Genomic DNA, 23,907 nt, shown 5'->3' with positions numbered 1-23,907 from the left:
TCGAGGTGGCCTGAAACGTAGTCGGCGAATTTCCGCGATAGCGCTTTGTTTTGTTTTTTTTTTTTCCCCCGTGTTCATTTCATTGGCAATGCGAGCCTTTGCCGGTTAATTTTTGAAACATTCGGAAATCTTAAGTGGTTGTAAGCACCCCGAATCGCGTGTCTCGATTATCGGACACGCAAGGCTACATGCTCAACACGTGTTGCGCAAGTGCAGCCTTTGAAGAAGGTAGTTTTGGTTATAGTGCGGATGTTCACGACTCCGGAGACTTGCGTTATAATCGGTCTATGCTGTATAGGCACTGGATCTTGACCTGCGATGTAGTGCCGGTGGCAGATTTCTCTTGTGCGTAGTTGAACAATAAAGATTTGCAGCATGCGCGTTAAGTAAAAGCGGACTGCAGGTCTCTGTGTGTAATCTTTCTTCTGTCTCTCATTGCCCATTAGCAGTCATTTTGCTCTGGGAAACATCGGTGCACACTGCATGCTTTGCCCCTCCACAGGTTTTACGTTAGTGGAGCTGAAACATTTTTCATTCATGACAGCCATTTGCATACGCTGCCAACTCTACCGAATGTTCTATAAAGGATATGAATTTGGACTTGTTCACCGATTTTGCAAATGTTGGGTCATATTGCATTAAAGCTGAATTTCTCTTTTTTTTCCCCCAGAAAAGTTACCCTTTTGTTGTCCCTTTACCCACCTTCTTCTATCCATTCTGGTCCGAAATTGAAGAAATCAAAGCTCAAGTAAAGGAAGCTTACTAACTCATTTAGATGCATAATGCAATGAGAAAACGTGCATGTGAATCAATCACTAAAGAAATTGTTGACCAGTGTCCAAAGCAAGCCGTTGCGGTCTTGTTGCATTGTCGGGAGAGGGCCAAACAGCGGACCACAAAGGATTAAATTGTGCTCAGAGAAGAGATGGCAAACCCATGTATGTCTACTGACGACTGTGCTCATCTCAGCTATGTTTATTAAAGCAAGTTACTATCACAAAAGCAAAAATAATGACAGCAAAATTCCCGGAGTGAAAGGGACCCTGATCTAAAAGAAGAACACTGTTGTATCTCAGCGTCTTCTGAGTTGGCCTCATTAAAAAGGAAAGCGGCAAAGCCAAATCACCATTAACGACATGCGTGTGTATTGTAAAAATTATGTGTTCAGGAACAAACAAAAAGTGTGCCCTTGTCTCCTCACCATTTCAACCCGCCATTTTCGATGCCCCGAGGAGTTTTGCGAATTTTAGAGAGGACAGGTTGGCAACTATGTGTTTGATGCATTATGTCATGCCAAGAGCGATGTTTATATACAAAAGCACAGGGTGTGTCGAGGACACAATCTACGAAAGCGCCTAATGTTGCTTTGTGGCTGCATATCGGGTACAGACTGGCATATGAGACTAGCATTGCATCGTGTGTACTAGTTCAGCTTTCTTCACAGAACTGGCATCCCATAAACTTTTGATGCTCACTCCACTTTCCTGGAGAAGTGGTACTTGAAGGCATGTAAAAACAGGGGAGAGTTTGTCTTTCTGTGGTGACAGCTGCACCTCCTTGCATATGTGCAGATTGTTTTGTCGATGTGTCATCACGCTTGCGTTCATTGCGCATTGCTGCTGTGCAGGCAAGCCCGCCCGCCCTCTCAGACAGTTCTATGAGGAGCAGGACGTCTCTAACGACTCCCAACAGCCAGAACCCAGGTCATTATGGTAAGTGTTTGGTGCTTCGGATGGCAAGTCTCGCCACACATTTTCTTACCAGTGTGTTTCGGGCACTAAAGTGTTCATAGGAGTACGAAATTTTGCGTAGTGTATATTATTCCGCAGTCTTAGCATACCAATGCATGGATTTTCATAAATGATATTGAATTCTAGCCGTGGTTGCCCAGTGCGCCGCATCGTTGTGCGGTTGGAATGTCGGAACACCAGTGTACCCGACTTCATCTGATGCATTAACAGAAATTTTAGTCGGTTGAAAGTAATCCAGTTTCCCCACAAATAGTGAGTCATCTTCCATAGCTCATTTCTTGCTTTGGAGCAGTAAAGCCTTAAATGTGTGCATTGCCACGGGTGCCACGTGCGATGTTCATGACTAGACGGGTGTGGTGCGATGTTGGTGTGTGGTGTACTTACAGTGGAGAGCAGCCCGGGCATCAAGGTGGAGAAATGCAAGGAGGCGGACAAACTGGAGCACACCAAGATCAGCCCCCCGAACTCCCCGGGTCCCCTGGGCGCCAGCCTGACCACCCCGACTGCCACGTCTTCCTCTGGGGGAGGAAAGTCCAGCAAGAGGTCTCGGTCAGTTTGTGCAACCCCCCTTGTCTGGGCATCTGACAGTCCGCTCTCGCACAAGCGCTTGTCTCTTGATTGCAGCGTCCATGCAGTCTCTAGAGCTGGCAAGTCCAGGTTAGGCTCGATTTCAGGATTGAAGTTGCTAGAGTTGGCCCATGGAAGGTGTGGACGTTGTGGAAAGCCTTTAGCCGGGATTGCATTTAACCGAAAAAATGAATTAAACGAGAGGCGAAATGAAAGCAGTCTCGTATATTGCTAGGTTCGAGAGCCCGAGGTTTTGGTGCAGTGTTAACGATTTCGAAAGCCCTGGTTTTTGTCTGTGGGGACCTTTTCTCGAGCGATTATTGAGGCATAACAAGCAAGGTATAAATTTCTGGAAAATTTTCTCTGCCTTTATGATTATATGAATCTTGAAACTGACTTTGAAATTCTTTAAGGAGTACAATGCATATATTTAAGTTAAGACAAAACTCATTGTAACCTTATTGGTCAGTGCTGCAATAAACGTCTATAAATTGCCCATTTCAGCATGTTCAGGTTTCCTTCACAACGTGCCTTTTAGGATGACGTAATGAGTTCACTTTGTGCGTAATGTGGTGGTAGTAGCACTGTAGTCATCGTAATCTTGCGCTTAGATGGTTGAAATTGCTTGTTTTTGTGTATCAGTGTTCAGTCTCACTTGATATTCTTCTAACCACCTCATATACTGAGTTGTAATAATGTTTCTTATTATATGCAGTTACTACAGCTTTCGAAATGCTGCAGAAGGCTGTACAGTGATATTAATGCATTTATGGTTGGTTTCCTGGGGTCTGTTTCTATGGCTTCCATGACACTGTGTCATGTTTGCACAATACTTAAAAAGCGTTGCTATTATTTTGTCCGTAGGAGCCGCTGGCAAGTAGCTGCTGGAAACAATAGCAACAGCGGCCACGGCGATGCGTTTGCCGGGTAAGTCGCCTGTACCGTATTTAACCAAGCGTAAGCATCTTTCTTTTTCCCCTTCCGCTCAATTTCCAGTTATAAAACGTACTGTGCATTGTGATATGCTTGAAATCGCATGTCAGTTACAAACAAGATGTTTTCTCACCATTTCTGCAAACGAAAATGTGATGACCTCATCAACATAGTCGGCGTTTCACATGAGGGTTAACCTCCCAGCATTTGTTCTTGTTATTTGAGATGTTAAGCTTCAGGAGGCAGTCATTCATTCAATTGCTGGCTTGTGCATGAAGATGTGCAAGCCACTCCCATTGCTTCTCTTGCCGATCTCTTTTTCTTGGTGCTGTGTACAGCTCCGGAGACGAGGACGAGCCCCCAGAAGTTAAGGCAGAGCGAGAAAAGGAGAGGAGACAGGCGAACAATGCGCGGGAAAGGTAAGCGTGTTCCTCCAGCAACAAAGTTGTGAGGCTTTCCACTAGTATGGAAGTACCGTATTTACTCGAATCTCAGCCGATGTCTTTTTTTTTTTTCCCCCAGAGAACGATGTGCGAAAGTTGGCTTATATTCGAGTCCCATGATTAAGTTTTCTTTTTTTTTCTTTTTTTTTTTTTTTCCTGGCCTTGCGAATTTCGGGGGTCGGTCTACAATCGAGGGCGGCCTAGATTCGAGTAAATACGGTAGTATGGAAGTAGGAAGAGTAGACTCTCAGTAAGCAGAAATCTCTGAAACAGAATTGCTGAATTAACGGAACAACTTCCTCTAATATTTTTGGTTTCATACTTGAATTCTGCACACCTTTCATCTCTCAGTAAACGGTACTCCTGCTAAACAGAACATATATTTTCCTGGTCCCTTCAGGTTTCATTTAACGAGAGCCTACTGTACCTGTTGCCAGTGGTGCGTTATGCCCTCTCTTCCTGCTCGCACAGGAGCAGTGCTAGCGCAAAAGAATTTGACATTTTAATGGATAGCATTTGCAAAATGTCTTTCGTACGCATCTGTAGCCAAACGGATGTCTCTGTTTGGAAGCAATGTTTCCGAAGAAGTAATGGACCGCAATCTCGTGTGTGTTCTATAAACGAGCGCATGTTCTTGATGCACATAATTGGTCAAGGCTCGTACATACTTCCCCCATTCAGGATGTTATTGCAAATCTTGACCTGTTGCGCTTGGCAAGAATGTTTCTTTTTTTTTCTTTTTTTTTGATGCTTACGGGATCACACCCTGGTTGAAATCCTGGCTTTAGTCCACAACATCTGTCATTCAAATGTTGTTGATCACTTCGAAGTTTCCATCATCATCGCCTCTAGCCTCTCTCTTGTCTGAGATTCTATGCACTGCGTTGTTTCTTGAGCCAGTGTGGGTGAACATGGTGTTGCGTTGACCATGTGCCACTGTGTTGCAGGATACGTGTAAGGGACATAAACGAGGCGTTCAAGGAGCTGGGCCGAATGTGCATGATGCACCTGAAGACAGACAAGGCCCAGACAAAGCTGAACATCTTACACCAGGCAGTCGAGGTCATTACCAGCCTGGAGCAGCAAGTCAGGGGTGAGCCATTTGTCCGAGGCTTTGAGCATGACTCTAGGGCCCCGGGTGGCTCGTAATGTTTCTATGTCCCTGAACCTGGCTTGGTCTTCGTGCAGTGTCTAGCAATATAAAGAGTTGCATTACTCCGATGAGACACTTCGCAAGGACGTGATTGCATGCACGAAACTAGGTGTACAGTTAGTGAGAAGTTTACTGACTGCTGATGCAACCAAGAAGCATCATGCGCAGCCTAGACTGCCTAGACATGCTAGAAGCACTACGCGAGGGCGTGCATGTCACCAGTGAAGTTCTAGCGTGTGCTGTGGTGCTGGTGGGATCCACCTTACCAATAAAATTCTAGGTGGCAATGCACATGCATGTGCAGAACCTACAAAGTGATGCAGACATCGCTGTTAACACAGATAACTACAATGTCGCTTCAGATAAGCTTTTTCCTTGGCATGCAAAGCCAGTGAGGGGGCACTCACTCAATTATCTGATTCTAGGCTGAACGCAGAATGCCTGACAGATTTCGCTAGCTTGCTGAGAAGCAAAGGTGCACAAGATACGGGTGCCTTTAAGGGGAGACACTGGTCTCGAAACGAAAAGTTTTATTATTGGAGATATTGTAATGAAATTGGGTGTGTATATGTATTTCTTCCTCCTGTTTTCAAAAATATAATTAGTTTTCATGTACTTCAATTAGTTATCAAATTGTGAGAGCATAAGTGAAATCTAATTAGGTAATTTCTTACGGGTCATTAAGACACTTTCCCTCAGTATTTTTAGGTTCTGTTTAAGATGCAGCTGTAGCCAAAGACCTGCCATGTGGAGCTATGCTATTTATATTGTCACTGAGATATATCATCATATAAGAACTTTCAATTGTATTGACATTGTGTAATCTTGAAATGCAATTAGCTCACATTATTGTTCACAAAATTTCATATGTTCATCTTAGCCACAAAAAAATAGCATAGCTCCACAGTCCTATTTCTTACGAATTCAACGGTATAAAATTTATCAAAATTACCTTACAAAAACATAATGAAAAGATCCGTAAGGCTGGTCAAGTTGGCAAAAAATGTGAAGCTGAGAAAATCGCGTTTGAAGATTGACACGCACTGTATAAATTTCTAAAAGGAACCTTTAACCATAAATTTTATTCACATGTTCCCCATCTGTTTCCCTTCAAAACAAAACAGAAAGTGTCTTGTTCCACCCAAGGAATCATATCTAAAAAAATTTTCCAATGTGCAAAGCATGATCAAAACCCCACCATGACAAGCGGCTGGGGGGTTCTGGAAAAGCCATGGGGTATGAGGCTCAAGCGACTGGCTGCTCATGTCTTTTCAGTCTTTAGGAAGAACCTTCTAGATGTTAGGCAGCATGTTACCCTGGGTAATAGGTTGCTATGCTTGAGAGAATACCTTCAAAGTAGTCCAGGACTGTAATCTTCAGTTGCACCCGTTTTGTGTCTCCTTGCAAGAGTCTTTTTTGTGTTGGTGCTCTTCAGATGAGTTGCATTTGCCTTGCGTAAACGCAGAGAGTCTTTTTCTAGGCTGTGGTCCCAGGGCACAGCCGAGACAAAAGTTTGAGTAAACAACATGGTCAATTACAAGGCCAGTGTAGAGCTCAATGATGCAGCCCACACCTATGTGTGAGCTCCGACCTCGCGTCATCCATGAGCCGTCGAACACAACATCGATGTTCCCTATGGGGTTCAGGAAGTCTGTATACAGCTCTTTTATTACTGCCACACTAGCAGCTTCACTTTCAGTCGCTGTGTTTTCGCAGGCTTTCACTAAACTTTTTAGGTGTCCCTGAAACGTCTTGTGGTGCAAGCCTCGGTGCGAAAGGTTCATACACGCACAAAAGTCCGAAAGGGCAGTAACACCTTTGCCTATCATCTGTATCCCCTTCATGGCCCTCATGTTGACTTCGAAGGGAGTGATGGTGGCAGTTCCGCTCACTCTCGGAGAAGAAAATTGCTTCTTCTCGAAATCACAACTGCTGCAAGAAAAAATAAGCTTTACCGCAAGGCCGTACTCCTTGTCCGTTGCCTTCCTCACGCTGAGACTTTTTGCGTCGCATTTGTCGCACTTCGCTTGTGCAAAAAAGTTATTCAAAACTTTCATATCGACGAGCAAAAAATCGGTCCCGGCGTCACCGGTCTGGCACTCCGCGCTTACTCCAAGAAGGTCGAACTTGCGCTGGGTAGCCGACTTTCCAGACAGAACGGTCTTCGTTTGCGCCGATCTCTCAACTCGCTGCGCCTGCTCCGCCGTTGAGTAGTACGCGGCATCAACCCGAAGTGTTTCGCTAGTCGAACTTGGTCCCACGGTGTCGTCAGTTGAAGTTCCCGGCAGGTCCAAAGGGTCCGGCCGCGACTCCAACTCCGCTGCCGACGGTGCACTTGTAGCCGGCGCCTTCTTGTTCCAAGCCCGTTTTTTACGGCTTCCAAAAGCTCGTTGCGTCGATGGTTTCAGACGAGAGTCTCCAGGCATCTCGATCGCGTGGAAAAACTACCGGCACAAAGTAGAGACACGGTCCGTCGAGAAACATGCACGATCGCAAAAGCAGGCGCACACAAACGGACAGCCACGGCGGAGAACCAAACACAAAGAAAAAAAAAATGACGTGTCGGTCGCGCCAGCCAATGGGAGACTCGGAAAGGCGCGCTTGAAAAGCGCGCCGCGTGAGAGCCAATCAGTGGCCTGGAAACGACCTTCAGAAAACCCGCGACGGCGGCCGTTCTGCTTGAGCGACGCCATTTTGAGATGGCGCAAAATGTGCACAAAGAAAACAGCTTCAAATCTAGCCCAAGATGGCGGCGCTCGGCCCGCTGCAACGCTCATGGCGCGCGCGGGAAGTTCGAACAAATTTCGTCCTTTTGGGGACATTTTAGTGCTGCCGGGGTGCTTTGAAAGCCGATTTTATCGCGTTTCCCGACCGAATTTAGCGTTAGCAATTTGAGAGTAGGTGCTCAGAAGTACAAACGCCTCGAAAATAAGCTTTGCGAAAAATCGATTTTTTGACCATTTTTGACCGTTCCAAGACCCGCGTCTCCCCTTAAGGGGTACTGACACCAATTTTCAAAGCTGAGTTTACTCTGTCATACAAATCTCCAGTATACGAGACGGCTCTGAGCAAATGTGAAGCACAGTAAATGCCGATATTTTATTTAATTTTGAAGTCAATTGACACTAGCGTGACATCAGGCTGCAGTGTCAATTCTGGTGACTTGACACCCCAGTATGGCTAGTTGTGATGACGTCAGGCACCAGAGCATACAAAATGGCCGCTTGTGCGTCACCAGTGGAGCCATGTGGCAATACGGCTGTGAAAATGTCACAATATCTTGCGCGAGCACGTGACGAGATGCTCGTACCATGTTGACGTAGGAACCGAAATAGCTTTGAAGGACATGTTGTAATTAATCTTTCAGGGTGCATTCACGCTTACCACTACACTTTCTAGGCTCTCGAGAGCTTGGTCTTTCACTCGGCGCAAAAAAAAAAAAAAGAAAGAAAAGACAACTGACTATTTTCGTGTCAGTAAAAGTCCTCGCAGTGGTCAACAAGGCTCACCAAAGGGTGGGGCTTGTGCGATGTTATCAGTTTAAGAGTAGGCAACTCGCCATTAGTATTGTGGTCTGTCACTTTGTCCTCCTTGGTGCGTGCTACAGCGCTGCTGTGCTGGCGCGTGCAGAGCGCAACCTGAACCCCAAGACGGCGTGCCTCAAGCGGCGTGAGGAGGAAAAGAGCGACGAGGGGGCCAAGCTGGGGGCCCACGGCCTGGCTCACCCGGGTCAAGCGCTCGATGCACTGGCACACCAGAGGCTGGGCTCGCTGCCTGTAAGTACCCTAGTAAGTACTCACATGGTATCTCTTTTTTTCTTTTCTCATACACTTCGCTGCATAGGGTCAGGTTCAGCATCCGTTGAAGCAAGCTTTTGTTTGTCCGTAAGCTTTTTAGCAAAAGCGGATGTTCTGTCCGTAATATTTTTACTGATTGCAGATGATCGGGTTACTGAAGCCATGGATGGCAGTAGCAAAGCTGGTAGCAACATCTGCAGTGTGTTCTAAAGAATTTTTTTGTTGTGTCAGTGTTCTTGCCAAAGAAACGCATGGGTGCGCTGGCAATTAACAATTATCTCATTACCAACACTTCCCAAGAGTGGTAAAGTGGAAGGTGTAAGTCACTGTAGCTTTAGCTTTATGTGTTTCTGGTTAAGGGTGTGTCATCAGACCTCGCTACCATGGTCATCGTTGCCACCTACTTTTCCAAAAAAAAGCTCAGAAAGTTTTAAGACATACTACAGCTGTTTTTGGCAATGCTGAACCCTGAGCTAGTTCGTCCAACATCTCACCCTGACCAGTGTCGCTGGTGCTTTTTCTTTCCTGTAATCCCAACAAGAACATCAAAAAGCCAGCGCCTTCCTGACACGAGAGCATGGCACAGCGTGCACATTGATGTGCTTTCACAGCGAAGCTGTATAAGGCTAGGCGAAACGAAAATCCGTCTGTCCTCGTGTTGCTAGAAACTTCTCCATTGGTTGCGCCGTCAGTGACGTCGTTCTCTCCGTCGTGCCCAAGCACGCGCGTCGTTGGCTGCGCCGTCTGTGACGTCGTTCATTCCATCACAGCCGTGCGACGGAGCTTGCGCTCAACAGTTTCAACTTGCAACTTAAACATGGGTAGGCCATGGATCGTACGAACTCCCAAACAGCAGATAACTTGCTAAGAACAGCGCCGCCAGCAGAACTGTGAGAGAACATGTGTTCGCTGGGCCGATGCTGTAGTCCGGACACTAGTACAGACCCGGGTAGGCAAGCGCAAGCAGCATCTGCGTACCGACGATCCGGCAGCCTGCCAAGTCACGCTAAATCGTGAAGCGGAATGCAAGCCCCAATGGCAGGCAGATACACTCAAACCTCGATATAACGAATTATCGGTTATAACGAAGTAAATGAAAAATAGTCTTGTCATAGATACAGTGTTACAAATAATTGTTTATAACGAATTTTCGGATATAACGAAGTTATTTTCGTGGCAGATGCGACTTTGTTATAATGAGGTTTGAGTGTACTCGAGAGATCGAATGCAAGCGACCACGGCGGGCCAAGGAGGCCGCGTTGCGGGCAGAGCAGCGTCAATGTGGCAATGGCGGAAATGCATTTGCCAGGCCCAGCGGGAGTTTCTCGAGCGGCACTTTGGTTCCATCGGGATTAACCCACCGCTAAGCACTGGGGTCGCACGTTTCAGCTTCGTTGGTTAACCATTTGTATGGAGTGCTTGGGCGGTTACTTTTGCAGCCATAGATTACTTTCTCTCTCTCTCTGTTGCATGTCTTTATTCGGAACAACTCCGCAATGAAACGCCTATATGATGCATGAAATTTCCCATGGGGCCCTGCGACTGTCCAGTATGGACACTAATGTATCCAAGATGGACTGTATTCTAACACATGTGTGCCGTTACGTTGTCCATTCCTCCGGCCATTGTGGGATTGTTCATGTGGAAACAGAAGAAACTGTTCATAGAGTGGCTCTATTGGCGAGTTTTCCACTGTAGCATCGTGATGTATTTGTGGTGACCTGCGTTTTTCTTTTTTTTTCTTGCCTTACCAGTGGACCGACTACTCGCAACCCATGGATGGGGAGACAAGCAACTCAGAAATGTGAAGTTCTCAGCGTTACACAGGCAAGTGTTATATTGACGCGATAGCATTAAAGAGCTTGTTACGCAGCAATTCCGGAGTCGTCGTCAGTGATGGCGTCATTGGTTGTGAGCGAAAAATCATAGTGTCCATGACCAAAAAATCGAGATAGCTGCAAGTAAAATAAATAAAAATCTTTGGGTTCGAACCCGGGCTGTCTGCGTGGCAAGCAGGTGCTCTACCACAGAGCCACGCTATTTCTGGAAACTGCTTCGGAAAAAAACTCTTATGTGAATATCATGTAGTGGAAGGAGTCTCCTTAAGATATCTCTATGAACAAAAAAGTTGGTATCTGATGGTAGCCTGCCCCCCTTGCAATCATTGCCCCCTTTGCAATCGGCCTTTGCAATCATTGCAAAAGCTATGTTTATCTTGGCCAAGCACCATAAAAACTGGATGATAAGTTTACTCATAATTACTCTGGAAAAAAAGGCTGGCTACCTACTAATAATCAACAATAAAAAGAAAACAAGAGTACCTGTAGAAATCTTGAGCGTTCTGAGAATGCTTTCATCAGTCTGACAATGACGAAAAGCTTCGCTGTCAAGTGGATGAGCTGTGCTCGTCCAAAATGGGGAAGGGGTTAAAGAAATTTGACCTGTATTCCAGCTTTTATCGGAGTCATGGGTGTTGACCATATTTTGTCTTGGGGGGGGGGGGGGGGGGTACAAGTGCCCTTTTTGCACCTATGGTCGCCTATGGTTAGAGGTACCTTGGATCACAAGGAGAAAGTATATAGAAGAATTGAAATGCATTAGGGCACAACCAAGTGAGAACAGGCAGCTTGTCGCTACCTTTAAGAAGTGTACTAGCCAGTACAGTGTGGATACTTCGCGGCGTTATTTTCGTAAACCTTTTCAATAAGAGGACATCGTATTCTAAAGCACCGCGTTCCTCTCTCTCGTTTTCCAGGGTTCTTCTGCCAGACCCATTCGCCAACACAAGTTCTTCGTTATCGAAGGAGGGACATCTTCCAGCTTCCAGTAGGATGAACGAGCAAAAAAAAAAAAAAAAGAGAGGGAGGGCGCATATTACTCCGCAGCAGCCGAAGAGGAAAGCAGCCACCGTTCTTCCCTCCCCGACCAGCACCACCTTTTCTCGTCGACACCCGTTGTGTCCTCCTCTTTTTTTTTTTCTTTTTTTAATCGATTTCGTTTTTATTTTCCTGTTTACTCTTACACGATGAGATCCTCGTGCCCTCATAGTTGATCACGCCTGTGCCCACAAAAAAAAAAAAAAAAAAACACAGAGAAGCAGGTTTGGCTTAATCGACGCCAGGACTCTTTTTGAGCTGCTTCGTGCTTTTTTTTTTTTTTTCTTTTTGGACGAGTGGGGGCGGAACTTTGCTGTTGCAACCTGTATACATACCATAACGCATCTCTCATCGCAGATCAATGCATTTCGGCGTTTCGCGGAGGAGGAAAAGCGGCAACGGTGGCGAGATTTTAAAAAAAAACACGACGACAGATTTTCGTTTAATCTTCTCTCTCCGTCTTTTTCCGTATGCACGTTGTCGTGGAATGGCGGACAGTGCTCTATTTAAAGCAAAACGAGCGGAGGAGCGTCCGACGGCTCCCATCTACATGGCTCAACAAAAACGCACCTTTGTAATTGTTTACTTCTCGTGGGAAGCTCGTTGAGGAACCCTTCTGATTATCTTACGTGAAAGTTTCTGGCTTGTCCGTATTTGTATCACCTTTTTACGGAGTACATTACATCAATAGGACGAGCGGTGGTGTTGCAAAGTTAGTGAAGACTGCGGTTGGGGAGGACACACGTACCAGCCTTGTGGTATTGTGGAAGGGTAGTTTAATCTCATATATCAAGTCACAAGCAATATGAGATGGAACACTGAAATTACCTTTTAAGGGGGGACATGGCACTTGAATTTTTTTTTTCTTGATCGATTATGATAAATCTTCATAAGTTTTTGTATATTTATGTGCTGATTTCAAATATGCAATTATTTTTCTAGTATAATGTGTACATCTTAAAATACAAAATACAGTCTACTCTCGTTACAACGGACCATCATAATCCGGCAAAATGAGTCCGTTTTATCCGAAGTCCGTAATATCCAAACTTCGCGGGGGGGGGGGGGGGGGGGGGGGGGGGGATTGCGTTACCGTGTGACGATCGCTCCGATTTCGCTCAGCAGCAGGCTAGTTCTGCTGGTGAACGCTGAGTGCATTCGCCAGCATGTTTACAAAAGACTTAATCACTAGCAACGGTTATTAACAAAATTGCAGCGCAGTGCCGTTACAGTAGATGCAGGGACGCCATGTGGCTCCTGCTCAGCAACGAAGCTTAGCCCGATAATAAAACGTTTCTAGTAGGCTTTTTCATACGCTCCTTTTGATCGGCTTCGAATAAATTCTTATTTGTGAGGACGGGAAGGCATATCTGCTGAAGTGGTCCCGGGACGCCTATTGCCGGGAGCGCAGCCCCCCCCCCCCCTTCCCCCTCCGTTCCAAGGATCGCCGGACGGCCCCAAGTTCATCTGAGAGTTCTGAACTGAGCAGCACCAAGGAACCTCTCGCATTAAAATTCTAATTTGACAGCAGAACTCACCTGCTCGGAGCACCGGAACGTCTTGCTTTCAAAACATAGGTCGCGATGTCTAACAACGTTACTGCAATGAGTGACGAACACCTAATACAAAACACAAACTTTTTATTTACAGTTACTTTGAAAAGAAATTAGTGATCAGCGATTGGCGAGCACCCTTAACGATGCTGTTATCACTTTGCGCCGCATTTCACTCAGCTGCAACACTTCAACACTGCGATGTCCGCCTGCTTCTCACCGTGAGCGACCGCGTTTACTATCTTGAGCTTGTCGGCCATCGATATTTGCTTCCGCTTTCTGGAGGCCATTACCTCAACATTTGCGAACAGACAGAACAGTGAAGCACGGGAACACAACGACAAAATAGCGTCAACTAGCTACGTCCGTGCATAACCAAAGTCGCCAACGTGCTCTCAGACTGGCTTGGCTGAAGGCTTGGCTTGGCCGGAAGCCACCAATGTTGCCAGCTGCCATTTAAAATTACCGTGGCTTTAGCTCGCAGAGAGCGGCGTGGTGAAGTCTGTTATCAGCCCGCGTCAACATGGCAAAAGTCCGCTTTATGCGCCCAATTGCGACAAAAAGTGCCGGTAATTTCGTCCACTGTAGCCGATAGTCCGTTGTATCGCGGTCCGTTAAAACCGAACTTCGCTCCATTAATTTAATACACAGACCAAACTTAGGCTGAATAATGGTCCGTTGTATCCGAAAGTCCGTTGAATGCGGGTCCGTTATAACGAGCGTAGACTGTATTTCATGTGTCTTTGGGGAGCAAGATTTTTTCTAAACTGAGTGAGTTACAAATTAAATCAGCATATGACAATAACCTGGTATCAGAACTGAGTGCAATGCAACAAAATTGGATGCTCTAAGCCCATTAGAACTAAAGTAACGATATGTTGAACATTTGCGAAGGAAATCCTAGCTTGAAATTGATGTATGCCCAAATGTTCAACATACCGTAAGTTAGTTAGAAAAGATTGAAACATTAGTTAAAAAAGATAACTTGCTGCCTTCCGGCGGCAAGTTATCTTTCCGTCCACTTTACTTTCTTCACATTTATATTCCAATTATTACAAATAGCTTTCCTTGGCATTATTATCTGTTAGTTCTCATTAATGCTGATTTACTTTGTAACTCTCCAAGTTAAAAAAACATCTTGCTCCCCAAAAGGCACATGGCATATTTTGTATTTCAAAAACTACCCATTCCACTAGAAAAATAATTGCATATTTGAAAGCAGCACACAAACATACATTAACTCGCCAATTATCATCAAAATTGATCGAGAAATAAGAAAAAAGTAGCGGCTAAACGCAGTTGGCAAGCACAAAAGCTTTCATGACATGTTCAAGCAAAAAGGTATCATGCAATTTCGTATGTCACATCAATATTGGCACATTAGAAGGTAATCGTTAATTAAACACTGGAGTTTGGAACTGCCACGGTGGTGTAGTGGTTATGGCGCTCGATTGCCGACCTGAATGTAGCAGGATCCATGTCTGCTGCGGAGGCCGCATTTTTGATGGAAGTGAAAATGCTTGAGGCCCGTGTACTTAGATTTAGGTGCTTGTGGAAGGACCCCTGGTGGTCAAAATTACCGGAGCCCTCCACTACGGCGCCCCTCATAATCATATCTTTTTGGGACATTAAACCCCAACAATTATTAACATAAACAGACGACATTTTTCAGCGCAAAAGTTGAAAATAAAGCAATATTAAGAAGAGACGAAAAGAACATAGGGCGAGCGCACTGTGTTCTTTTCTTCTCTTCTTAATATTCCTTTCTTTTCCACTTTTGCGCTAAAAAAATGTCGTCTGTGGTAGATCAACGACTCGCCCAACAGGGCGTTTTATTGATGTTATTTACATAAAGTTCGGTGTTTTCTGTCATATTGCTCATGACTGTAAAAGGAAAACAATTCTTTCTTCATCGTGCCCTCTTAAAAATATCATCTGCTGACTTAGATGATAAAAACTATAATTTTATGGTAATATTCCAGGTTTTTTTAGCCAGCTGGCTATTGTATTGCCACCAGTTATTTAGAGGTCTTTTTACCTGCACATATTGCAGAGTGAAATTTATTTCCAACAAAATTTCTAAAAAATTCCGCTGCCGAGCGATTTCTTGGACTTGTCAGCTCTTTGTGCCTAATTGCGCAGCGGCAGCATCCAGCAGTAGAGCTAATGTATGGGGATAAACAAAAATTCAGCAGGTGTTTCAAGCACAGTTAAAAAATGCGCTTTTATGATTATGGTATGTTCACAACCACATGTAGTTTAGTGCTACACCAGGATGGACAGAACGATTTCTCTTTTCTAAGCTATTTTTGCAGTGAGTATTATTGACTACAACTACGAGTATTATCGAGAAGGACTTCAGTTTAGGCCCTCTGGAATGGTTCTCTATATGAAAATGACCGAGCCTGTTAACAGCCCCGCAGTTCTGTAATACATATGGGCAACATCTCGAGTAATCGAGCAATTTTAGAATATTTGGTTACGACTGTAGATGGGAGAAGGGTCAAAAGGCGTTGCTGCCATCCACAGCTCCAGTGACCCGGAATTCCGCAAATGGTCATTCATTTACGGACAAGCCATAATTCTATTTATGCATTTCTTTTTTGTTTGCCCTTTCCGTTTGTCTGCCCTGAACTTTGCATGTTTTCAGAGTTGCAGGCAGGCCTTTTCACGCAGGAATTTCGACACGACTGTCTCGTTTAGTGTCTCATTTTTATCACTCCTGTTGTAATTTATTTTTGCGGGAATCGATTGCTCTGTTTATTTGACTTCCCTTTTGCTCACCGCATTTTTTTTTCTTTTATTCTTTCGCTCTACCCTGCATTTTCTGAGGAGGAAAAAAAAAATGTGGCGTGACTGTCGTCCTTTTTCGAGTGCTTGTTTTTTGTGAGCCTGTGTGTCTCTTCATGGACATGTGTGTGTGTGCGCGCGAGTGAGGTTATATACATAAAGAAATATAAATATATATATATATATATAAATATATATATATTATACACGCGGACACACTCGAAGAAAAAAAAAATGTATAGAATCATCTGTTTCTTTTTCATTGTCACTTCTATATGACTGTATAAACTTATGACGGGAGGCTTTTTTGGGTGTTGGCTTAGTGTTTGGCGATGAAGAAGCTTGAAAAAAAAAAGGGCAACGATAGAAAGATGGCGATTTCTGTTTTGGCGCTTTGCTGAAGGGCAGTGTTTGGTGTCTTTTTTTTTTTTTCGCTTCACAACTCATTGCCCTCCCTCAACCCCCTCGCACACACCCCTTGCCCTTCTTCCCCACTCTGTTGCATTTATCGCAGCTGCAATTTGGGACTGGATGCTGCACTGCTGAGCTCTCTTGTCTTGTTTTTTTTTTTTTTTTTTTTCTACGTTGCTTACTTCTTCCTTCTAGTCCATGGGAAGCCATAATTGTCTCAAAGCTCGGCTTCTGTCTTGTGTCTTACGGTGGTCATGGCCCGGCTCTTGAACAACTTCTACCCAAATCCACACAAGACAGTTCGGACTGTAGCAGACAGTTATGACTAGTCGTCTGATGGACTGGGATTGTGCCGAGCTTGTTCTTGAGCTGACGCTGTTAAAGGGATGAGCAGCCATCCGCCTGTTCGTAGCACAGAGTTTCAAGGTAATTCATATGGAGTGTCAGCTACAATCGTTAGCTACACACAGCGTTAGCTTGTAGCTAATGCTGTTCCATCGTTGAAACCCTTGCGACCATAATACTTCAGATGCGAACGAAATGTTTGGACATTAGAGCTGTCTTAGGATTTTCACGTCGTAGCTGACTCTGTACTTTGCTTCTGCTTTTTGCAGCTTGTTTTGTAAGATACATTGTTGTCAATGAAGCTATGAAAAGGAACGGAAATTCACCAACTGGTACCTAGAAGAAGGGGACAGCTTCAAAGCTCCTGCACAGAAGGGTTATTGCAAACAACTAAAAAAAATGTGCTGGAGTCAACTTTTCAAGTTCAAACTTGGGCTGGATGCACTTGTCGCGGGCATTGCAGCCAAGTGTAGTTGTCAAGCACACTTGGTTGTCAAGATACGCATCAGCAGATTGAGATGCACCGACTCGCTGTGTTAAAACCTGCGTGACATGGAATTGTCACCGAGAACGGCGGTGCATTACTGGCGTAGCTTCTGGCTACACAAGGTTTCAAAGGAAAAGTGACCACAGAATGTGGCGCGAACCAGACGATCGTGGTGCAACAGTACTGCTTTCACATCAGGTGCCTGTGAAACAATTACGGCTTCCCATGCACACGCAACAGGCATCTGTCAATGCCTTCACGTTGGTGTGGACATTTGTCACACCATTGTTCTGTTGTACTTTTTGGCTGTCAAGGACTGCATGCGAGTCGTCTTCAGCTGTAAATTGTGCAAAAATAGTTCTTTGAAGAGTGTCGTTCATTTTTTGTGCTTCGATAGTGATTATTACCATTGAACTGTAGTGCTCTTGTGTTCTTACCACTCGATGGTAGCCCGTAAGTTGTACAACAAGTTATTTCCGAAGGTTGCATTTATGTATTGTGCATAGCTTCTTTTTCTTTTTCCGGCATTTATAGATATATATATATATATATATATATATCTTGTGATGAAGGTTAAAACTTTTATTGAAGGGTCTTCTATTATTCTTCCTTCTACCATGCTGAGGGTTACACGAATTGCAGTGGGGAATTTTATTTTCCCCGCTGTGGAGTTGCCAAAAGGAAGTTAGACATTATACAGGGTTTCAGGGTTAAAAGGTTGAAATGAAGAAGCTGTTTGCAAAAGGCCCATTCACTAAACCATTGCCCTGCTAAACTACTCTGAAGTCCAGTTTGCTTATCAACTTGAATTATCAATGCAGCCATTCTGAAAAGCTTATTTTTTCCTAGATGCTCTTTTCATACTTTGCGTGCAACTGTGTAAAATCTATGCAAGTATTAATTTAGTCGTTAAAAAGTGTGTTGATCCATGTATTCTGTGATCGCGCAGGATTCGTATCTGACTGATAAAGGCAACAAAAGTTTTTGAAAGTTTCTGCTCGTGAGTTTTTATTTTAATGGTTTGACATTGGTGGGTCCCCTGAAACATTCTTTCTTTCAATTATGTTAAGCAGTTATGCTGCACCTATAGTAAAGTATTCGCACCATAAAATAAGCATATCTTCAAAAGTGAGGTCCCATAACAGGGACAGCTGAAAATGGCTTTGGGCTGGCATACTGTGGCCTTTTGTGACAACGTATCACCTCTCAGATTTAACGTGCACTGCATTAGCCAGTGGCTGAAGTTTGTCTGAACCTAAGGGTTTTGTTTTCAGGACAGCTGGGCACGTTGAGTGAGGAACTGCCAAAAGTTGGGCACTGTAACCCAACGAGACACACCCTTGTGTAATAACATTTGTTACTACCTAACTAGTTTGGCTAATCTTGTGTAATACATAAAATTGACTCAGTTTTGGGACTTCTATTTCTAAGGTCCCAACTTTCACAGTCTGCACGCAGAGTATGAATCGGAGCGCAATGTACTGTAACTGGCAAGTGGCGCCTTTCAGTGGCAATGTGGCATCGCCTATCTGGCAGTTGTGTTGTTGAAGTGGCTCTCTGAAATGTTCCAAGTTGCGTGTGCTAGCTCTGGTACTTCTAATTCCTGTAGCTGCGCACATCCTTTATTTAGCTTGCTATTTGCATTTTCAGACGTAACTCGTGACGGCATTTGCAGTCAATGTAGCTGTTACCTGGGACTTCCATGTTGTTGAGTGTGTTGTAAAGATGTGGTTATTTGGCTCGTAAGTTGCAGTAGAAGAATTGCGTTACGCACACAGCAAACAATGCATCTAAGTATTAGCGAATTTGTATGCAGCATTTGCAAGAAACTCGGAGTTATCCGCTGCTACGGTGGCTCAGTTGTGGCGTGTTGCTGTGAAGCACGAGGTCGCGAGTTCGATATCCGACTGCGCTTCAGTGGGATGTGGAGTGTGAAAAAATTGTGTATGCTTTCATGTGCACACTAACGAAAAAGCAGTCAAATTTGGGCCAGACAAGTGCATCTGCAGATACCCGCTATGACGTGCCTCGTAGTCTTATTGTTACGATGGTATGGGTTAGCTTCTGAATGGTTCAAGTGTCAACTGCCAAAAGAAATTCCACCTCAATTATTCTGCTGACTTGTGGTGCACAGTTAACAAGTTGCTTCCTAAGCAGCACTATCATAGGCCCCTTTAACCTCGGCAAGCTTCGTATGCCTTCGGAGGAGAAAATGTGGCGGCAATCCACTAGTGGACAAGTTGGGCAGTTGATTGTACCGGATTGGTCTTCACCTGTGGCGGCTTCCTGTCTGTGTTTTCATGTCTTCTCGTCCGCAAATAAACCCATACCATCGTAACAATATCTTGGTTGTGGCACATAAAAACCTACGAATTTAGATTCTCTCTCAACCAGGACTATGAAAGAATGGAGTTTACGGAAGCATTTGCGGTGACCATTATCTGTCATGGCCAAAGCAATGCCGTAGATATCTGTTTGCAAGCTGAAACTTTATTGTGCGCTCATAACAAAGCCTTTGCATCGAGAAAATCGCCATGACAACCGCCTTCTACAACACACAAATGCCGATAGCAGTGCTACATCCCCTCTGAGTCATGCTGTGCTTGCTGCTTTAACTTCACATTGCCGAATTTCGAAAGAACAGGGTTGGGAACATTCTCGGACACATTTCGACGACTACCGTTCCATGGGACAGGGCAGCGTTTCCCTTGCACACGGTCGCTGCCTCGTAACTTCTGATATATCTTGTGCGCAGTTGACCGCTTGTGTTGTTTTGTTTTCTGTCTCTTTTTTCAGTGTGCGACACCACTCTCGGTAATTTTTACAATGCCAAAGAGAAAAATCGACGCATTTTCTGGTTGCTTGTTTCTCAACAGTTGAATGTGTTTGTGTCGCTTATATATGACCTTTTGGCAAAGCAACCGAAATGCATCGCCGAGTTTGGTTCTGAGTACTTAACTGTTCTACCTGCTTGTTGTTTTTGGGGGCTTGCAGTGCTTTCTTGTTGTCCAGTTAAGAGAGTGCAGCCGGTGAAGGCATCTATAGGTCATGTTTTGCGGCAATTGTTCTTGAGTTGTGGCAACACGGACAAAAAAAAAAAAAAAAAACCTTTCCCATTGCCTCGTCAAGGCTGCAAGAGTGGACGAAAACCAAATGCAGGACCGCTACACTCTCTTAACGACGGAGTTATGTTCAATCGCGTCACTGCTAATGTACTTCCCGTTATTTAATTAAGGCAGCCGCACCCCTTTTCCCGCCTCACCCTTAAATCACTTTTTCTTTACTCGGCAACTTTATGTGCGTGCACACTCGTGTCAACACGTCGTGACGTATCTTGATTTTTTTTTTTTTTTCGCAATTGTTGGGCACGTGCAGCATCTCAGCCGCAATGCATTTCAGAAAGAAATTTAGAAATGACCTTTGTTACTGAATGCATTTGCTTTTAAGCAGAGCTCAGCGTTCCGTTCTGTACTTTGCGATTGTGTAATTTAACGAAGCTACATCGAATCATGCGCGTACATCACTGAGTATCTTGTGCCGTTGTCTACCATATTACACATTGTTTCGTTTTGTTGCCCTGTCGTGTTCTTCATCTTTGAAAAAGTTGTCGCTCTTTTTTTATCGTCTTTTGTTATCATTTTATTGTACACAGTATTCCTGCTTTATGCCTGCTTTTATTCTTTTTTTTTAAACGCGATCCTGTCCCTACGTTGGTTTTGAGTTTGCGTGGCCATCGATGTATACCGAAGTTGTCCCATGTGCATATATCCAAGCTTCTGTTGTGTTCTATCCCATGTGCGCATTTATGTTGGATGTACCCACTGTTTGTGTTGACACCTGAGTTTTTTCAGGCTGACCATTTGCACATACACTTTAAGTTGTCCTCTGCTGACACTCTGTCCAGTCATCCAGAGTAAAGAAAAAAGTGCCATTTTTCGTAAAAAAAAAAAAGTGTGGTGGTTGTATTCTTTCTGATGACACGACACATACATGCTTTCAAAGGAGTACTCACACAGAATTTTGTATGCGAGATAACTCGTATAAATCAGTGTGGACACATGCGTGTCTTTAAAATAATAACTGTAAAGATAGCCTAGAACATATTTAAAATCCATTTTAAAGTGTATGCCACGCTACTGAGTTCAATACGAAACACCTTGCAACGTCGACATCAACGTAAGTAGTCTGCCGTCTATGGACTGAGTTTCTATTGGCTGCCATGCTCCTGCGTGTGCTCCCTGCCACAGTTGTCAACACTGCACTCACGAGCACATGTTACTGCGTCGTTGTATTGTGTATTCACGTGGACAGCAGTGTTTAATATGAAACCTCCCTGGTAGCTTTGTCGGTGCTCTCTCGGGTTAAAACTGTGACTGGGCGCTATAAGAATGTCTTCAAACAGTTGACCATCATGCATTCGAGCGGACGACGTTGCCAGTGTTAATAAGTGGGTCATTCACTACTTACGGAACCCCCCAAAAAAAAGAGCAAGATAAAAAGCCTTTAGATGGACATTACGGGGAGAAAACCAATTTTTCTCATATCAGTAAAAGGGAAGCAACCACTTCACTGAGGTTACTGCAGCAACTCGCGAGATCATATTTGACGGAGTCTGCTAAAGCCTACATTAATTATTGGTAAAAGTGAATTACACTTTGTTCTAAGGAAGCCAGAAACTTGTCAAGGTAAATTTTAGGAAAATTTAGTGAGTCAATATAGATGTGGCCTCATCGCATCCATACAGGCCAAGAATCGCCAATTCAACAGAAGCCTTATTGCGTTCTGCCTTCTGAAAGGAACCATCGACCTACTATGGGCTCTGATGTCAAACTTAACATTCAATTGAATTTTCAGTTCAGAATTGCAAAATTCTCCTCAAACGGGTTTATAGTGGCAAAGTTGATGCCATTCCCAGATAAACTCGTCGATTTAAATTGATTTAGTGTTTAAGTTCCTCGACTAAACTAGCAGTACTGAGTTGGTTCAAAAGGGTGCATACCTAGGGCAACCTTTTATGGTGTCGTTTTACAGCGAAAGCTGTTATGAGATCACAACAAGGGCCGCTTTTGGCGCCGTAGTTGTCCGCTGCCGCTGCCCGTAACCACTATCGCTCGAAATAAGAAATTTCCAGGATGGAACGAGGTTCGAACCTGGGCCCTCTACGTGGGAGCCCAGTATTCTACCTCAGAGCCATGCCGGTGCTTGTAACTGCTTTGCAAAAAGACCCTATACAGGCTTCATGTCTAGAAGGAACCACATTAACATATGTAATGTAGCGTGGTAGAACAGTAAAATAACAACCAAGCGTCACACTATGCGAATTGTGCAAGGAGTGGGTTGTTGAATGCTTCCAACCCATTACAAAGGGCTCTGCGATAATTCTTCGTCGTCATCAGCCACAGCATCAACAAAGTGCACATAATGCCTTACAGGTGTTTAGCGGATACCACGGTTCTCCACAGAATGATGAAAAATTGCATAATGGCTGCTCCCCTACTTCACAAGAGTTATGATGATTTATAGCACTGTGTGTTCTTCGCAAGTGCACTTCTATCGGTTGCCAAGGAAGCCAATAAGGCTCCCATGATCCATTTCCTCAGGGTCTCAATAAAGCTAATTCCCTCTCTGTCTCTTCTTTCTCATGTTAACGGTAGGAGAGTTAAATAACGACCGGGCGTCACATAATGCGAATTACATAACTAGTAGGTCCTTTAAAGCTTCCAACCCATTACAAAGGGCTCAGCCATAATTCTTCATCATCATCAGCTGAGACATCAAGAAAGTGCACACAATGCCTTACAGATGGTACCTCGCTTCTCCGCAGAATGACGAATAATGTCGTGGTGGGTGCTTCCCAACTTCACAAAAATTATGATTTGTGGCGTAGTGGGTACGTTGCTAGTGTACTTGTATTAGTAGCCCTAAGAGAGTTTATAAAACGTACGCTAGAAATGCCGTTCTTCCAGCTTTCGCTGTGGCTGTGCTGCGCTTTCCGCGCAGGCCTGGCGTTTAAGTTACCGACTTATGTAGCCTGTTTACAATTGTCAAACTGACACTAATAATCTCAGAAAATTGGAGCAGAAGCCAATTTCAAAAAGAATGCAAGAACATTTGCCAATCAATCCGCCAGAGCCCCATTTTTTGCACCCACTCAGTTGGGTGCTTGAAGCTGCGCCACAACTCACTTTTTAAACCAATGTATTACAATAACAAATTTTAGTACTCGCTACCGAACATATTGCACAAAATTAATAAGTATATCTCTTTATGCGTGGCACTGACTTTTCCTAATGTGACTAAGCTTAAGTACCCATCCCAAAGGTTTGCAAACATTTGCTATAAACACAGAGTAATAAAGCAGTATTTTTGGCCTACACAAGTGCTTTAGACACCAAGGTTAGCAGGTTTTCTGGTAAAGTATTTTCATAGCTTAGCATTTGTTTTAGCAGATTAACGTACTTAAAATTGAGGCAAATGCATGCCCTTCCTAACACTCAGTATCTTGGGGTCTGTGGGTCTTGTTTACACCAAGTTTGAGAAGCTTGCCAGATTGACTCGTTCCTTAAGAACTTTTGAATGGTGCAAAGAAGTCTTGTTGCTTGGTGTGAGGCAAGCATCATCATGTGCTTGCCACACACCTAACAACGAGACTTCTGCCCGAGTGATGTGAATTCTCAACACACACAAGCTCCTACATTAGCATGAGACACAATCGGGTAGTCTTGCATAATACCTGTAGGTGTCCCGTCTACCATGGAACAGGGAACTTCATATGTGAAGTGCAAGACTCCACTATTTCTA

General features: G+C 44.3%; 1 protein-coding gene across 5 annotated transcripts in view; it reads left to right on the top strand.

The window, feature by feature from the left end:
* Nucleotides 1–12,585, top strand: part of LOC119394321 (transcription factor 12) — a 215,105-nt gene extending 202,520 nt beyond the window's left edge. For 2 of the 5 annotated variants that reach the window (XM_037661611.2, XM_037661617.2), the window contains 8 exons: nucleotides 1,628–1,712; nucleotides 2,138–2,300; nucleotides 3,183–3,245; nucleotides 3,590–3,670; nucleotides 4,642–4,787; nucleotides 8,478–8,635; nucleotides 10,399–10,471; nucleotides 11,400–12,585. In XM_037661611.2, coding sequence (XP_037517539.1) covers nucleotides 1,628–1,712; nucleotides 2,138–2,300; nucleotides 3,183–3,245; nucleotides 3,590–3,670; nucleotides 4,642–4,787; nucleotides 8,478–8,635; nucleotides 10,399–10,452 — 750 coding nt within the window. In that variant the 3' untranslated portion in view covers nucleotides 10,453–10,471; nucleotides 11,400–12,585. Of the gene's footprint in view, nucleotides 1–1,627; nucleotides 1,713–2,137; nucleotides 2,301–3,182; nucleotides 3,246–3,589; nucleotides 3,671–4,641; nucleotides 4,788–8,477; nucleotides 8,636–10,398; nucleotides 10,473–11,399 lie in introns of those variants that run through there. The other 3 variants (XM_037661615.2, XM_049415745.1, XM_049415744.1) reach the window with 3 other exon arrangements.
* The last annotated feature ends 11,322 nt before the right edge of the window (nucleotides 12,586–23,907 follow it).

Source organism: Rhipicephalus sanguineus, chromosome 5, assembly GCF_013339695.2.
Source record: "Rhipicephalus sanguineus isolate Rsan-2018 chromosome 5, BIME_Rsan_1.4, whole genome shotgun sequence".
In the NCBI taxonomy this organism is placed as follows: Eukaryota; Metazoa; Arthropoda; class Arachnida; order Ixodida; family Ixodidae; genus Rhipicephalus; species Rhipicephalus sanguineus.
The sequence above is the reverse complement of the archived record's forward strand: the minus strand, read 5'-3'. Positions and strand labels throughout refer to the sequence as shown.